Consider the following 19,248-nt stretch of genomic DNA (forward strand, 5'->3'; position numbering starts at 1 on the left):
ATCTAGGCCCTCGGCCTTATATCAATCTCAGTATAATCACCCAGGCTCTCGGCCTCAATATCAACGTAATCAACCAGGCTCTCGGCCTCAATATCAATATAACACTGCTGCGGCGCGCAGCCCGATCCATGCTCAGTCCAGAAATCATCATAAGCCCCTTAGGCATTTGTAAAACAGTAGTTCTCAGCCCGAAATATCATTTAGAAATATCATTTAAGTTTTCAAATCTTAGAAAGATGGCTGAGTTTGCAAAACAGTATTTAAAACCTTGGACTGAGGTCAAATGATATGCAAAATATGCGAAAGCAGTGATATCAATCCCTGAAGGATTCAAATAATTGGCAAGAAGCCTACAATTGGAAACATGACTGAGAATATAAATTCTTTAACAAAATAAGTGAGGAAAACCGGTCAAAAATCCCCTAAGAGTTCTACAGGTCGGCACAAGGCCCCAAGCATGGCAACAAGCCCGATTCACAATAATAAAGTATACGTCTCAACCAAAAATGTAGTAAAATATCTCTCGGGACGGACCAAGTCACAATCCCCAACGGTGTTCTACCCCACGCTCGTTATTCGGCGTGCAAGTCACCTCAATATAGCGTTATGTGAAATTTCGGGGTTTCAAACCCTCAGGACATCATTTACATCAATTACTCACCTCGATCCGGTCCAAAATCTAGCCCGCGATGCCTCGCCCACACTAATCGACCTCCGGATGCTCCAAAACTAGCCATAATCAGTACATAATCATTAAAATATGCTAAGGGAGCGAAGCCCACTCGAAAATATCCAATTTAACATCAAAATCCCGAAATTGCTCAAACTTGGCCCCCGGGCCCACGCTTCGGAATTCGACGAAACTCACAAAATCCAACAACCCATTCAACCACGAGTCCAACTATACCAAAATTACTAAATTCCGATAACAATTCAGCCTCCAAATCTAGAATTTTTCGTTTTTGAAAAGTTTACAAATTTTCTCCAATTTCTTCTATTTGATTCACTAATTCTTGATAAAAATAACCATGAAATCATTAAATATAATCACTTTTGGATATAGAACACTTACCCTAATCCATATGGTGAAAATCGCTTCAATCCGAGCTCTGTAGCTCCAAAAATGAGAAAACTCTCGGACTGCCCGAATCATACATTGTCCAGAAATTTTCGCGGGTACTGTTCACGCATTTTACTGTTCATGGGTACTGTATACGGGGTACTGTTCATATGTACTTTACACGGGTACTGTTCATATTTACTGTACATGGTATTGTACACGGATATTGTTCATGCAGGTACGGTTACTGTTCACACGTGCGAAAAATGCAGAAACTGCCCAGAAAATTCTAGCAGCTTTTCGTTTCACTAAAAAGGCTCTAACTCCATCATACGAACTCGGAATTCGATGATGCTTGTTCATATGAGTCACCAATAATAATACGAACATAGCCCTTTAGTCGAAACTCAATTCGGAGCTCGTTTGCTCAGTTCAATACCCATTTCGCTCGTTAAACAATTAACTCATGTTTCGTGTCAAAAACCCAATCGCGACTTGATGAAATTAGACCAAACTTTTCAGATCACTCCTATAATTCATTATTTAAATTCTGGAAATCACGAAATAAAATTTCGATCTCTAGAACTAAAAATGGACCTTTGGATCATTACATGCTTATGCTCAAACGACAAAAATCTTCCAAAAACTCTTCCAAAACTTATCCGAGCCTCATGGGACCCCGACCAAACATGACAACATAATTCATAACATTATTCAAACCTCTTCCAATCATCAAAACACCTCAAACAATATCAAATTACCCAAAACTCATCGAATTCAAGCCTAATTTTCTAAAAACTTCCGAAATACACTTTCGATCAAAAACCCGACCAAACCACGTCCGAATGACCTGAAATTTTGCACACATATCCCAAATCAACTAACGAAGCTACAATAATTCTCGGAATTCCATTACGACTCTCGGATCAAAATCTCACCTATCAACCGGAATTCGCCAAAATACTAACTTCGCCAATTCAAGCCAAATTCTACACCGGACCTCCAAAATTACTTCCGATCACACTTCTAAGTCACAATTAATCCCCCGAAGCTAACCGAATTATCAGGATTCAAATTCGAGCCCTCTAACACATAAGTCAACGTCCGATTGATTTTTCCAAAACAAACCTTCCTTAAAGAGACTAAGTGTCTCATTTCCTACTAAAACCAATCCAAATCAACTCGTTCACACCCAACACTGATAATGAAGCATAAATAAATAGGAAATGGGCGAAACGGGGTGATAACTCACGAGATGATGGGTCGGGTCGTCACAATTAGCTAGCAAGTCAGGATACTTTACCTCCCAGATTGAACTGATGTAAAATAACCGAGTTACCTCTTCTTTAACGAATCTGTTTCTAACCTCGGCTATTGGACGCTTCTTCTACCTTACCGGTGGAATGCTTGGGTCCAGGCTTAGCTTGTGAACGGCCACCTCTAGTGGAATACCTGTCATATCTGCATGCGACCATGCGAAACAATCAATGTTAGTTTTAAGGAAATCAATAAATCCTAACTTGAGCTCGGGGTTAAGTCATGTCCCCAAGTGAAATTTCTCTCTAGGAATTTTTCGAACAAAGCCATTTATTCTAGTTCTTCTGGCGTGGACTTGGTCGTGTCTATTTCTTCCGTTACCTGAAATATCTTGGTACCTGGTGGGATTCCGATGACTCCTCCCCTTTGTTATTTTAGCTTGGTTGGGAAGAAAGCGTCGGTTCCTGTAATTGCTATGTGTTGAGTTCCTTCCCTTTACTACCATAAACTAATACCACGTTCATTTACCTTGATGCCAGTTGATTTCCTCTTATTTGTTTGATTCCCTCAAGAGTCGGGAATTTTAGTAGTTGGTGATATGTCGATGGTACGACCTTCATCTCATGTAACCATGGTCTATCGAGAATTATGTTGTAGCCCATGTCACCGTCGACCACTTTGAATAAGGTGGTCTTCTTGACCCCTTCGACATTCATGGGCAGCAAGATTTCCCTTTGGATTGTCACTCTCGCTAAGTTGAAGCAAGGAGCTTTGCTGCCAAAATGATACTTGCGGTTAGCTTGGCTTGTTCCAACACTCTCCATTGAATGATATTGGCTGAACTTCCTGGGTCAAACAAAACACGTTTAATCTTGAAATGTAGAACATTAAGAAAAATTACCATGGGCATCATTGTGCGGCAGAAGAAGTCCATCAGCATCTTCTTCCATAAAGGTGATGTCATCTTAGGTGACTTCCTAGAGTCTCTTGCTATGAGTCACTGATAACTTTGTCTTTTTGGCCGCAAAGAACATTATAACATTGATATCGTTCCCCCAAAAAATCATGTTGATAGTTAGTCGAGGAGGGTCTTCCCCTATCTTTGAGGGTTCTGTGTTGTCTCGACGGCCGTAAGTGTTCTTGTCTCATTCGCTTAAGAATTCCTTGAGATGGTCGTTCTTCAATAGCATTGCCACTTCTTCACGCAGATGTCGGTAATGCCCAATTCACTGTCCATGAGTCCCATGATATTTGCACCATAAATAAGGATCCCTCTGGCTGGGCTCGAATCTAATTTGCCTCGGGAACTATGCTTCCTTAATGTTTCTCATTGCCGATACTAGCTCCACTATGTTAACGTTGAAATTATACTCTGATATCCTAGATAAGTGGAATCTCGGTAACTCGATACCTCTTTTATCCTAACGACCTGTTGTTCTAGCCGCGGTCAGTTCTTCTATCAAAGGTGTATAATTTGCCACTATGTCCTTCGGCCCTCTCTTAGATAAAGAGCCCTTAGAAGATCGCCGATCTGCATCGAAATCATCCTTAGATTTGTCCCTGTTCTTTTCTCGATCATAACTCTTACTTGATGCCTGAAACCCGAGCTGATCATTTTCTATCCTATCTTTGATTCATAACGGTTATGGAAATCCACCCATATGGTTTCTTAGAATTTGATCAGGCTTTCTTTCAACTTCCGGGAGGTGTCGGAGCTCATCGGGTTCAACCCCTTAGTAAATGCCTCAGTTGCCCATTCATTTGGCACGGCAGGTAACAACATCCTTTCTTTCTAAAACTTGATCATGAACTCGCAGAACAATTTAGACTCTCCTTGCGAAATTCTGAATATGTCCGCCTTCCAGGCCTGGACCTTCCTGGCCTCAGCATGGGCCTTGATGAAAGAATCTGCGATCATCTTAAAAGAATCAATTAAGTGTTCGGGTAAAAGCTCATACCATGTCAAGGCCCCCTTCGTGAGGGTTTCTCCGAATTTCTTCAGTATGATCGACTCAATCTTATGTTAGGCCACGTCATTTCCTTTCACCGGCATTGTATAAGTTATGATATTCTCCTGAGGGTCTTAAGTCTCATCATACTTTGGTATGTTTGACATTTTGAACTATTTCGGAATCAACTGTAGTGTTGCACTCGACTTGAATGGCAATTGGGTGTACTTCTTCGAGTCTGGGCACTTCAACACTAGTGGTGCGCCCGAAACTTGATCCATTCGAGCGTGGGATCCATTTGAGCGGGGAACTCTTTCATGTTCTGATCCATTCGCTCATTCATTTCCCTCATAAATCTCATTATTCCATTTTTAAAGGGATCACTGCAGTTGTTGTTACTGTATCCGCTGCCGATCCCCCTGATTCCATCGAAGTCGACACCTCTCGGTGTGTTGTTATAAACTCTTTGAGTTGTTTGATTTGCGGGAGCGCCGGGAGGAACAAAGCCTCTTTCATTCACATTGTTAGAAGCACCCCATAACGCCTGCTTTAGTTCTGTCATGACCTGGTCTTGTCTTGAGAGATGGCCCATGATGGCCTTTTGATGCTCTCTCAAGATCCTTACCGTTTCTGCAATGTGCTCGTCCTCAGCGTCATCAGAAGTCATCTCGCACACATGTCGGGGATATTTTCCACCATGGAATGGAGTTGTTACGTCCCCCTCATTGTGGGTGTCACTGATTTAATTCTCATGTTGAGGAAAATTTCTGTGTGACTCAGCGTTGTGTGTGACGTTGACATCAATAGCTCCTATTTTTTCGATTTTGCTATGAAATAATAAACCCAACAAGTTAGAAACAGATGCAAGGATCAACTCAATTACGCAACTGTCTAAGACCCGCAGTGGGCGCCAAACTGTTTACCCATAAAATAGTACAAGTAAAATTGTTATGTGATTTATAACAAGCGAATTAATTTAATCCCGAAATGATAAATAAATTAAATGAAAAGTAAGACTTAGCATTTAAATCGAAAGAAATAGCAAGCCTGGTTCCGAGAGCAAGGCTTCCGAAGACAGCGACATGAGCAATATTGGACAAAAAATAAAGTTATATTATTCTGCTTGATAGTAAGATGTAGCATAAGTTTTTCTAGATATTTCGTATGTTACAATGGTAATTCAAGTCCCCTTTTATAGCTATATCTAGGGAACAAGATCCTAGGATTAAACCCCTCTTCAATGACAATAATGGAGGCGATTGATGAATGTGTAACGACATGCCATGAATGCTAAAAATCTTTTGCAACGGCTGCATATTTAATCATTAGGAATATTTCTCATTAAATGACATCCGATGAAAAAAATTTATTTGCCTCTGTTGACTGCGTTCCCTTAGGGATCTACCCGATACCAACCGAAGTCGTTGTCCCCGCTCTTGGTTCCCACTCGCTTCATATTCTGTCTGCTTCCAGTTCCATGTGTTATGTAATCATTCGAGCATTTCATATAAATCAATTTTACCTTATACAGTTACAAGATTGGGTAATGAAGACCTATTGACCATGCTTAAGCAATATGAGGATTGTACTATATTGATCATGCTAGAGACAGATTGAAATGGAGTTGCAATAGATATAATTTATACTCTCTCTGTTCCAGTTTATGTGAACCTATTTCCTTTTTGGTTCGTTCCAAAAAGAATGTCCCTTTTCTAAATTTGGTAGCAATTTAGCTTAAACTTACAACTATACCCTTAATGAGAAGCTTTTATAACCACACAAATACTCTGGGCCCCTTTTCACTTGTTTAGGACCACAAATTCCAAAAGTTCTTCATTTTTTCTTAAGCTTTGTGCCCAGTCAAACAGGCTCACATAAATTGGAATGGAAGGAGTACATGTTTATTTGTTAGCAAGTATCATGTGACTTGAACCTCGTCACTACATTACTGAGGTTGTTCTTGACTCATACTACACTTTTATATATTTTTATGCAGACTATGGCATTGGCTCGAGTGAACCTCAGAAGGGTGCCGAGGAGTTGATATAGGAGACTTCATGTAGAGTCGTGGAGTTCCCTTCCTTCTTTTTACCATACTATTATTTACATTTTTAGAAAACATTTATATTATCGAGAGATTATATTGTATCTTATTTTAGAGCTCATGACTCCATACTACCAGGTTTTTGAAAAAGTATTGTCGTAGTATCTCTGTGTTATTGTTGTTGAAGATGGAAAAGTATTGTCGTAGTATCTCTGTGTTGTTGTTGAGGATTCATGACTCTACATAGTTAAGGCAGCCTATACACACATGAGCTCCAACAAAATGATGATTGGAACTGGAGAAAGGAATACGGCCTTATATATTACAGAGACTGGATGCGATAGAAGCATTGGAGAAGATGCAAGTGAGGCCTCTATATTCTCTTTCTGATTTTGCTATTGTGGAAGTTTTTGTTCTTTTTGTTTGTGTTGCCTCTAAAATCCAATTCTCCCCAACAAGAAATGCAATAATAAAACAAAAAAAACTACTTTTTACTTGTTGGAAACAATTTCTCATCATTATTATTTTTGGGTTGATAAAGGAAGGTAGAAAATTGTATTATCATATGGTATACTTGCACTAATCTTCTTTTTTAGGGATTTGGCAATCTCCCTTCAGTATATCATTAATTCATTTATGCTTTTCTTCACTTAGTATTGCATTTTTCCAGTAAGCTATATAGAGGCTCGGATGAAGTAGCTCGAAAGCTACCACTATTAGAAGAGTTAAGTCTGACACACACTACTACCTAAAAATATCTCATAGTTATTCTTTTTGGTCACTCTTGTTGTAACGATCCGATCGATCTTTTCCAGTATTTGCATTCTGTTCAGCCGTTTAAAGTCTTGAGTAGCTTCATATGGTTCATTTTGACTTGTGTGAGTCGTTGATTTTGGTTTTCAGGTGATCTAGAGTTGATTTGGAAGAATGATTCTCAACTAGGAAGCTCTAAAATGGAAGAGTTGACTAAGCTTGACTTTTTGTGTATTTGACCACGGATCGAAGTTTTGATAGTTCTGTTAGGTTTAGATGGCGATTTTGGACGTGGTCTTATGCCCGGATTTTCATTTGGATATTCCTAAGTTTGACCGGAAGTTAACTTTGATGATATCGAGTTTGGATTTTGATTCCGGGAGTTGGAGTTGTTATGTCATTTGGAACTTGTATACAAAATTTGAGGTTATTCCGAGTTGATTTGATGTGGTTCGGCACGAGATTTGGAAGTTGAAAGTTTAAGAGTTCATTAAGTTCGATTCTAGGTGTAATTCGTGGTTTTGATATTGTTATGCGTGATTTGAGGTCTCGAGTAGATCCATATTATGTTTTGGGACATGTTGGTATGTTCAGGTGGGGTTCCGAGGGGCTCGGGTGAGTTTTGGGTTGATTTCAGACCATTTTCCTCATGTTTCCCGTAGTTGATTCTCTGTTGGTTCTAGTGTTTCAGGCATTCTTCGTTGATCGCGGAGGAACAAACGCGATCGTGTAAAGTATTAGGAGCTGCTGGTTGTTTCTTCATCGCATTCGCAAGAGGGGAAGTGCATTCCTGGAAGGTTGAGGGGTTGGTACATCGCATTCGCAGGTGGAGTTTTGCGATTGCGGAGCAGCTGGGAACTACGGAATTCCTTCTTCGCATTTGCATGATTGTGGACGCATCATATATTGTTGGTGCTTGTGTTCATCACATTCACGAGGGTAGTTCCGTGATCGCGAAGCATATTTTTTGGCTGAGCTCATTCTGTGCATCGCAATCTCATGGGTACAACCGCGATCATGTAGAGTACCATTGGACATATCACATAAGTACTCTATGTCGGACCTTTGAGTTATTTTATCACATCTTGATTTGTGGAGCTTGGATTTGGACGATGTTGGAGGCGATTTTCATTACATGGATTGGGGTAAGTGTATTCTACTCGATTTTGATTATATTTCGTGATTCTATCTTCGTTCTTGGTAATTGGATTATGAATTTTAAAGAGAAATTTGGGGGGGTTTGCCTAAAATTTCATAAAGTGATTTTTTGAGTCTTGAACATCGATTCGGAGTTGAATTTGAGTGAAACTAGTATGGTTGGACTCGTAATTGAATAGGTTATCAGATTTTATGAGTTTCGTCGGGTTTTAAGGTGTGGGCTCGGGTTTGGCTTTTTAGTTGACTTCGGAATTTTGATCAAAGATTCGACCTTTATCATTTGGAATTATTTTCTTAGGTATTATTTGATGCCTTTGAGTTTCTTTTGGCTAGTTTCGATCCATTCGGGGGATAATTTAAGCGGGATGGAACTTCTAGGGTATCGATTTGGCTCGTTTAAGATAAGTGTCTTGCCTAACTTTGTTGAGGTAATTTTCCTACTAATTGTCATTATTTACTACATGCGGGGGTAATACATATATGAGGTGACGAGCGTATATGCATGTGCCAGGGTTAATCATGCTAGGGGGTTAATTATACTATAAATTGTGTCTTGTAGAATTTCGTGACCTTATTCCTTCATGTTTTACTTGACTTCCAAATTACTAAGAATATAGAATTGAGTGTTACAAACCAAGATTTAGTTTATTATAACTTGATTAAAATTTGACGGAATTTTTTAGAAACATTGATGTGTCTAATTCGGTCATCATTATGATTAATCACTAATACATCACCACGACCGTTATTCTTGAGATATTAGATTCTATACTTGAGTTGTAGACCATTTAGAGACTTGTTGGCATACTTGAACAATAAGGTTCTTGAGGGTTTACTGAACTATTGTTGGCTTGAAAGTAGCGATTGAGGTTCATTTGGAACATTCGTTTAACTACTCTCCTTAATGTTATTTGTGTTTCCTACCTTGCTTGTCATTGATATACATATGCTTGGTAAGAAGAGTGTAAAGCACAAAGGGTGATATCGTACCATTGCATATAAATTATCATGTGAGGGAGAGTGTAAAGTACAAAGGGTGATGTTGTGCCATTTCATATACTTTATCATGTGAGGGAGAGTGTAAAGTACGAAGTGTGATGCCGTGCCATTTCATATAATTTATCATGTGAAGAAAAGTATAAAGCACGAAGGGTGATGCAGTGCCATTTCATATACTTTATCATGTGAAGAAAAGTGTAAAGCACGAAGGGTGATGACGTGCCATTCATTGAGAGTAAAAGCACGAAGGGTGATGATGTGCCATTTTATTTGTATTATCCTGATCTCATTTACATTATCATGTGAGGATGAGAGTAAAAGCACTGAGGGTGATGTCGTTCCATTTCATTTATATTATCATGCTTTTATATTATTATGAGTTCATGGCATGGAGGGTGTTTCCGTGCAGGCGAGGACGAGGGATATGTCTTATGTTGTGATATCTTTTCCTTGTGTATACCTTCATGCCTTTACCTGGATTTGTTATTGTTGCACCTATGTTATCTACGTGACTTGTCATTGTTGTTTTGTCTTTGTCCGCTATCTCGATTTTTGTTGTTGATTTGTCCATGCCTTCTATCTGTTTAACTAGCAAATATCATATCTTCCTTCCTACTGTTATATCTATATCCATGTTGTATTTATTTTGTTTCACTTTAGTATAAGCCTTCTACCATGTTAGTCATTCATGCCTTTATTTGTTAGCTTATAAAGATTATGATTTACCCTCTTATTTGTTATATCTACATCTATGCCTTCTACCATGCTAGTTAGGTGAAATTATGTTCTTTTTTCCTAATTAATATCATTACTCCTATGCCTCCTACCTAATCTATTATTGTTCTCCATATGTACTACATTGTTCGTCATTGCTACTTGTATATTTCCTACTGTGTTATTACTATTATTGGCATTTTTTTCACCTGGTTGGTACTGTTATACATATATTTGGTGAGGAGAGATAAATGCACGAAGTGTGTTGTTGCGCCATTTGATTTGATGTCTAGAGTATATTTCTCACACTATGAAAGTTATGGATTTATTACCGTAATTTGTTGGCTATCACTCTAAGGAAAGGATTGGTCGTGACATTGAGGAATATTAATCTTGGTTCTTCTAAAAATCATTTATTGCTTCGCATATCTATTTCTTTGTACTCTATTCTGTTATGTAAAGTTGAATTCTGTTTAAGTACATTTCAAATAGAAGTTATATTTATTCCATATCTATTTTTGAAATGATCCAGTCTTAATAGCTCATGTCTTGTACTACCAGTCCTTAGGATGTAGTATGGAATCCAAATATATCATTTATTGGTCACTTTTATTTTATTAGAATTGTGTTAAGTGTTAATTGACTTATTCTGACCTCAACCTACTGCTACTTGTGGTAGTATTTTCAAAGCTATTATGGACAAATGGCTTATTCTATCCATGTGTCCTACAAACAACAAAGAGTGAAAATTAATATCATGTTCTGGCAAGATGTATGCAATATTTTTGACAACTAAGCTTGACAAATGACAAGAAAAGATTTCAACTTGTTGCCTATAAAAGGGACTTCATTCAGCAAACTTCAACATATAACAAACATTCATTCTTTCATTTACTTTTACACATCTCTTCTTCAAATGTTGTCTACTATTAAATATTAGTTGTTTCCATTCTTATTTTCTTTTCCTACTAACTAGGTTTGTAATTTATTTTTGCTGACTTTTTTATCCTCTTAAATAGAGGTAGGTTTATTTAATTCCGGGGAAATATTTCACATTGCGGAATAGTTTCTTAGGATAGTGCCCAACACGACTCAAGCCAATTCATGTATCTGCTTACAAATAATATTATTGTAATATTATTATTTTTTCCAGTGTTATTTAACTATAATCTAAGAAACTATAGCAAATAACACTAATGCTGAAAATACTATTGATACTACCAATATTGACGCTACCTCTGCTGCTCCTGTCCCAGTTCCACTATCATATGCCATGCTATTTTCGGATGTGTCAAATATTGAAATTTTCGCCAATGAAAATTTCAAGTGTTGGCAAGAACGTATTTTCTCACTGTTTGAACATATCAAGATTACAAGCCTAAAAATCCCAACCTTAAGAGAAAAAAAAAGGCTCTTGTTTTGTTCGTGGAAAACCAGCACATCATGCCTCACAGTGAAAGTACAGAGCAAGAAATGATAACAAAAAAACTAATACTCCTAAGGCTAACTTAGCTGAAGAAAGTGATATTATTGCGGCTATCATTTCTCAAGTAAATATTGTAGCATATGTAAAAGAATGGGTGATAGGCTCTGGGGCTACTCGGCACATTTTTGCAAATTGAGAAGCATTTTCTTCTTATACTCTTATAGAGGATGATAAATAAGAGGTCTACATTGGAGACTCAAGTACTACCAAAGTCTTGGGTAAGGTAAATTTCTCCTGAAACTCACTCCGGAAAAAACTTTAGCACTTGTTGATGTACTGCATGTTCCTACTATGAAGGCAAACTTAATCTTTGTATCCTTGTTGGAGAGAGCCGGAGTGAAAGTGTCATTTGAATCTGATAAGATTATAATGACCAAAAATAATGTGTTTGTGAATAAGGGCTATAGTAATCAGGAATCTTTGTACTTAATGTTCTAATGTTATCAATGAAATGTATCTGCTTCTACTTGTATGGTTGAGCCTGTTTCTTTATGGCATGCTAGATTAGGACATATTAATATCGCATATATAAGAAAAAAACGTAGTCACTAGGCCTAATATCTGCTTTAGACTCAAAAACTATTGATAAGTGTGAAATATATGCTAAAGCTAAACGTACTAACAAGAATTATTTTTCTGTAAATAGAGAAACTGAATTATTATCCTTGATTCATACTGAATTAGGCTACTAAAAGTAGACTATGACTAGAGGTGTTAAAAGATATTGTGTGACATTTATTTATGATGTTTCCAAATATACTAAATTGTATTTACTTAGAAATAAAGATGATGCATTTAATGCTTTTATTTCTTATAAAACTAAAGTTGAAAATCAACTTAATAGAAAAATCAAGAGAATTGGATCTGATAGAGGTGGAGAATATATATCCTTGAATAATTTTTGTGAAAAAGAAGGAATAATTCATGAAGTAACTCCCCCTTATTCACCTGAGTCAAATAGAGTAGCTGAAAGAAAAAATAGAACATTGAAAGAGATGATGAACTCTATGTTAGTTAATCCTAATACTCCTGATAACTTGTGGGGTGAAGCTATATTATCTGCCTGTCATTTACAAAATAGAATACCATATAGAAGAACTGGCAAAACTCCGTATGAATTTTGGAAGGGTTATAAACGTAACTTGAAATACTGAAAAGTGTGGGAGTGCCTTGCTAAAGTTTTTGGCTTGAACCTAAAAAGAGAAAAATAGGTTATAAAACTGATCATTGTATGCTTATTGGATATGTTGAACATAATACTGCATATAGATTTCTTATTTAAAAAGTGATGTGCTTGATTGTAATATTATAATTGAGACAAAGAATGATGACTTCTTTGAATATATGTATCCATTATCTGATAAAATTTCTCATACGCATGTTGAAACAAATAATGAAATTACCTCTAACGAGGAACTGAGAAGGAGCAAAAGGCCTAAAAAGAATATTTTTCTTATGGAAATAATTTTCAAATCCCAAAATTACACCTCAAAAACACACCAAATAGGTGAGAGAATCAATGGAAAAATATAATTATTGAAGAAATTTAATCATAAGTGACTTACCTCAAGAAAAAATCGCCTAAGTCCGATCTCAAAATGTTAAAATGAAGCCAAAATAGTGAACCCTATCATTTATATGTTCTGCCCAATCAAACCGCACCTACGGTCTCAAAACCCACTTTCGCGGTCCCGCTTTTGCGGTCAAAACTCCGCACCTGCAGAAGTCATTTAACGCACTTGGACTCGCACCTGCGCTCCAGGTCTCGTACCTGCGGAGGCACTTCTGCGGCCCATGATCCGCTTATGCGGAAATAGCCTACAACCATCCAATCCCTCACACTCCGCTTCTGCTTCCTCTTCGCCGCATTTGTGGCCTCGCAGGTGCGGGAAGAACGTCGCACCTGCGACCTCTGCCATTTCCTCATTGGCCCGCTTCTGCGATTCCCTTCCCGTTTCTGTAGGCTTGCACCTGCGGTGCCCACTCTGCAGGTGAGATGACACCAGCAGTCCTCAAACTTCAATGGCTCTTCAACTTCAAACCTTGATTCGTTTACCACCAAAAATCAACCTGAGGCCCCCGGAACCTCAACCAAACATACCAACAAGTCTTAAAACACGATACGAATTTAGTCGAGCCTTTAAATCACCTCAAACAATTTCAAAAACACGAAGCGTACCTCAATTTAAGCCTAATGAACTTTGAAATTTCAAAATTCTACAAACGAGGTCGAAACCAAGTCATAAATGACACTACAAACCTTCTCCAACTTCCGGAATTACAATCTGACCCTAATATCAAAAAGTCCACGTCCATTCCCAATCAAACTTCCCAAAAACTCAACTTTCGCCATTTCAAGCCTAATTCCACTACGGACCTTCAAATCACAATCCGGACACACTCCTAAGTCCAAAATCACCTGACAAATCTAATGAAACTATCAAAATTCAATTCCAGGATCGTTTACACATAAGTCAATATCCGGTCAATTTTTCCAACTTAAGCTTTCAATTATGAGACTAATTATCTCAATTCATTTTGAAATTCTTTCGGACCCGAACAAACTAACTCGGTAAGTCATATAACAATTGTAAAGCACATAAGTAGTAGGAAATAGGGGAACGGGACTACCACTCTTGAAATGACCGACCGGATCGTTACAGTACAGTAATGCAAACTGGATCTCTGATTCAAATGAGATAAAATCCACTAGTGGTTATGTATTCATACTTGTTGGTGGTGCAATATCATGAAAATCAGCTAAACAGATAATCATTGCTGGATCGACTATGGAATCAGAGTTTGTAGCTTTGGAGTTAGCTGGTTGTGAGGTTGAGTGGCTAAGAAACTTCTTAGCTAATATTCCTTTAATAAAGGACGTATTGCTTCCTGTATCTATACATTGTGATTTGCCAATAACTATTGCAAATAATAAATCTTATAATTGTAAAAGTAGACACATGAAATTAAGACATAATGTCATAAAGCAGATGTTAAGAGATGGAATAATTTTCATTGATTATGTGAGGTTAGAAGTTAATTTAGTTGATCCTCTAACTAAACCTATGGGAAGAAGAAAATTAATTCTTCAAACCTCAAAAGAGACAGAGTTAAGGCAGACATGTTGTCAATAGAGATGGTAACCCAACCTATGTGATTGGAGATCCCATGAAATAGGTTCATAAGGGTAATAACAAGTCAATATTGACACTGAAGCACTACTAATTGAGAGGATGAGTTATAACTCTTAATGAATTCATATTCCTTATGGATGGTGTATTTAAAAGCAGTATATACTTGATGAGTTCACCTATATGAGAGTGGAGTGTGGCCACTTTTATGAGATTTTGGCCTAGTCTCTAGAGCTCTCATGAATAACCAAGCACGGGCATGGCCTAGTGGCGCAAAACCGCGTTGAATAGCAAAATTGTGGAGGTCGAAATGTGATTGATAAAATCTCTGACTTACAATAAGAATTATTGATTCATAAAAATATTATATTTTACCAGTAATTCATTAAGTCAAATTGTATCAGTCTAAGTTTAGTTCATAGTCCAAAAGACACCAAATCAATTGCATTTGGACCATTCAAATCCAGCAAGTCTTACTTTTTTTTGTTATAAACCTTTGAAATAGTGGGGGAGTGTGGGAGTATTTCAAAGCTATTATGGACAAATGGCTTATTCTATTTATGTGTTCTACAAGCAACAAGGAGTGAAAATTGATACCATGTTCCGGCAAGATGCATGCAATATTTTTGACAAATAAGCTTGACAAATGGCAAGAAAAGCTTTTAGCTTGTTGCCTATAAAAAAGGACTTCCTTCATCAAACCTCAACACAGAAGAAACATTCATTCATTTACTTTTACGCCTCTTTTCTTCCTTTGTTATCTACTATTAAATATTAGTTGTTTCCCTTCTTATTTCCTTTTCCAACTAGCTGGATTTTCAATTTAGTTTTGTTGATTTCTGTATCTTCTTAAATAGAGATAGACTTATTTAATTCCGGGGAAATATTTTACATTGTTGAAATAATTTCTTAGGACAATACCCAACACGACTCAAACCAATTCATGTATCTGCTTACAAATAATATTATTGCAGTATTATTGTTATTTTACTACAATCTAAGAAACTATGGCAAACAACACTAATACTAAAAATACTACTGATACTATCAATATTGAAGCTACCTCCACTGCTCCAATCCCAATGCACTATCATATGCCAGGTTATTTTCAGATGTGTCAAATATTGAAATTTTCTCCAATGAAAATTTCAAGCATTAGCAAAAACTATTTTCTCATTGCTTGATGTCCATGGTGTTGCATATGCATTGCTGCATCCACAACTTAGTACAGATGCTGATAATAAAATACTGAAATCATGGCAACATGCCAACAAGATATGTCGTCATACTATGTTGCAAACTATTTCTAATGAACTGTTTGACGTGTATTGCAGTTATAAGGAAGCAAAAGCTATATGGGAAGCCTTAATTAAAAAAATTAATACTGAAGATGCTACAAAACAAAAATTTGCAGTGCAAATTTTTTATCAATGGCAGATGAGAGAACGTGCAAATCAATGAATATCAATAATTGCTAGAAAACTTGAAGATCGAGGGAATGTTATTACCAGAAAAGTTTGTTGCTGGAGTGCTAATTGAGAAGCTACCTGACCCAATAAGTTTTTTCGTTAAGGTGTCGGTTTTATTTGATATATGCCTAGCTCTGACACAAACAAATTTAAAAAAAATACCAAATCATACAGAAAAAAATTGGTATGGTAATGATATGTGTATGTTTAAAAATAGAAAACCGAAATTACCAAACTAAGATTTAATTTCAGTAAATTATCATACTGTACCATGAACACAAGGGGTAAAAAAGAGAAAGCAATGAAACTTTCATTTGCTCTTTTTTCAATTTTAACTTCAAATATTAGGTAAAAATTGCACGGGACGCCCTATTTGGTCGCCCCCATTTAACTTATACCCATTTTTAAAAAAAAAAAAATTAACTTGTACCTACTTTTTAAACAACTCCAGCTCCCTTTCTCCTCCTCAAAGTTATATCCGTCCTCAACCTCTTTCTGAAGTCCGTAACAGTGTCTCCAAGCTCTGTGATATCACTAGAGGTGTTTGTGTATGAAAATCCAACACCAACAGGGGATTCTAAGAAAAATAAGTTTGCAGCTGGAAATATTAATATTAATATACACAATTATTAGTACTACGAAGAGATTTTGATTTCTAATTCCTTGATGAAAGTCTGCAAGTACTAGGATAAATTCAGATGTCTAAAAAGAAAAGGAAATATGAGCTAACAAAAATATTTTTCGATCTAATTTCAAGCTGGGTTGTTATTTAAAATGATCAATTGTTTTAAGACAAAAACTTTAGAAGGCTCTACATTAACACAGAAAAATTACTTCTAATGTTGATTAATTAGAGCAGATATTTGGTTACATAAGGAAGATTATTTTCTTGACAGTTTCATTATGAAGGGAAGAAGGCTCTAGAGCTGAAGTAGTTACAAACAAAAAGTTCGCCAGTTACAAAACAAAAACTTCAGCTCTAGCCAGTTACAAAGCAAAATCTTCAGCTCTAGAGCTGAAGTTCGCCAGTTACAAAAATAAAAACTTGCTACTTCAGTCCCGTCTACTAGAATGCTGAAGTTTTGCGTGATTGTCTTTGCTACTTCAGCCTCGTATGCTGAAGTTACGCGAAAAAGTGGCTACGCTTGCAATTTTTTTTGCAAAGCGGGCACAAGTTATAACGTGACCCAAAAAGCGGGTATAGATGCAAATGGCCCAAATATTAGAAATTGATGAACTTATGGAAGAATTTTAAGGGTCAAGACAATTAGGTAGTTGGATGAATGTCTATGCGCAAGAATTTCGGCTCAATTCAGTTGCTATAAAGGATATATCATGAGCACCTTTCAAGTTGGACTATTTTCAGTTAAAAGCGAAAACCTCTACTTGGGTTTGGTTTTTATTAAGCGAAAACCTCTACTTGGGTTTGAGCTACTTGCTTAGGCACACTATAGTTGATATTCGAGACTTTTATTTAGGCTTTTATTCTTGTGCCATCGTGGTTATTTCTGTTTATATTCAGTTCTTTGTTTAAAGAAAATGTAGATGATGTTTTTGAGTTAAAGAGTTTCTGCTTTAAGTGGCTTGCAGTTTATTTTATTATATCAGTGCATATATGTTAAACTAGGATGGGACTAGTTTGAACAACTTCCTAATAAGTTACTCCATCCATCCTATATTATAGACATTGTTTAACTGGATGTTGCGTTATAATGCTATATAATAACAACTTGATGACTTTTTAAGAGAGATACCAAATGTTTTAGTTTTGGACCCAGCCTTTTGTGAGAGAGTTCTGCTTAGCTGCAGATTTGTAATAGGAAAAGAGAGGGTGAGACTACTGGCATAAACCTAGTCATAAGCCGTTTTCATAATCATTTTACAGACTAGAGGTTTATGTTATAGAATAGAAGAGACATGTCCCATTATTAATTTTCCTTAAAATTATTCACAGAAAAGCTTAAGAGAGCCTGTATACCCGCAATCTTGACTACTTGTATAGTTGACATAATCTTATATATCTCATGGAACAAAGAATTATTATTCTCTTAAAGTTCCATCTCCCAAGATTGCAATAAGAAGAGAGGGAAGATGTATGCTGGCCTTTATATTCTCCTTTTACATTTGTTATTGTGGTAGTACTTTATCCTTTTGTTTATTCCGTTCCCTCTCTTGCTTCCTGAGTATAAATAATACACAGAAAACTGTTTTTGTTTTTGGGCTAATCTGTCTGCAGAGGTAGCATATCATTTTATCTTTTTTGTTTTCTTTTCTTTTTTGATTAAGTAGCATATTGTTTTATCCTTCTATTATATATATAACTTGTGTTTGGGGATATTGCTTCAGTCACTGGCATGGGCACAACCATTAACTCATGTTTGCTTTTGTTTACCAGATCAGGAAAACTGAAAAGACTTAGTATTGCATGTTGCTATGGTATGGTCTGTGAAGGCTTGGTTGAAGCATTTCCAAAGCTCCCATTGTTAGAGGAGCTGAGTCTCACGCACACTGATATCACCACAGAGAGAATTGAAGCTCTTGGATATTCTTGCCCACGGTTGAAGTCCTTTAAATTGAATAACTCGTGTTATATGGGGACAGGTTATTACTCTGATGGAGAAGATGGAAGAAATGAAGAGGCTTTAGCTATTGCTAGAAACCTGCCCGCCTTGCACCACCTACAGCTCATTTGTAACAGCATGACAAATGAAGGCCTCCAAGCTATTCTTGATGGTTGTCCTCATCTTGTATCACTTGACTTGCGGCTGTGCTCTAACCTCAACCTCCACCTCAATGAAGTCTTGAGTAGTAGAATTTCTCGACATATTAAAGATATGAAGTACCCTAATGACTCTATGAGAGGTTTTACATTTGGATTTCAGCATTGGGGGGATGACGTTGATGAAAATAACATGTCTTCAAATGATGACATATATGATGGTTACTTTTGGTTTTGAAATCTCTAGTTGTCCTATTTCTAGCACTAGCCCAAAGAATTATTCATTGGATTATGAATAATTCTTTGGGGGCGTTGCTGATTAAGTTTTATCAAGTTTAGCTTTATTGCCTTATTGGAATGTCTTGAGTGAAACACAAATTCCTTCCACAAATAAATCGATGAGTTCTTCTGTCAAGTTAATGGATATTTTCAATTAACGTATTTTGGCCTTGGCCATCTTCTTTCTCTTTCCCCCTGACTCGTGGGAATTGTAAGCCTTGTTTTGATAG

General features: G+C 36.8%; 1 protein-coding gene across 1 annotated transcript in view; it reads left to right on the forward strand.

Moving 5' to 3' along the window:
• Positions 1 to 18,977, forward strand: part of LOC142180724 (putative F-box/LRR-repeat protein 23) — a 34,243-nt gene extending 15,266 nt beyond the window's left edge. The window contains exon 2 of the mRNA XM_075252788.1: positions 18,416 to 18,977. Coding sequence (XP_075108889.1) covers positions 18,416 to 18,977 — 562 coding nt within the window. The remainder of the gene's footprint in view (positions 1 to 18,415) is intronic.
• Positions 18,978 to 19,248: the final 271 nt, after the last annotated feature.

Source organism: Nicotiana tabacum, chromosome 5, assembly GCF_000715075.1.
Source record: "Nicotiana tabacum cultivar K326 chromosome 5, ASM71507v2, whole genome shotgun sequence".
NCBI lineage: Eukaryota > Viridiplantae > Streptophyta > Magnoliopsida > Solanales > Solanaceae > Nicotiana > Nicotiana tabacum.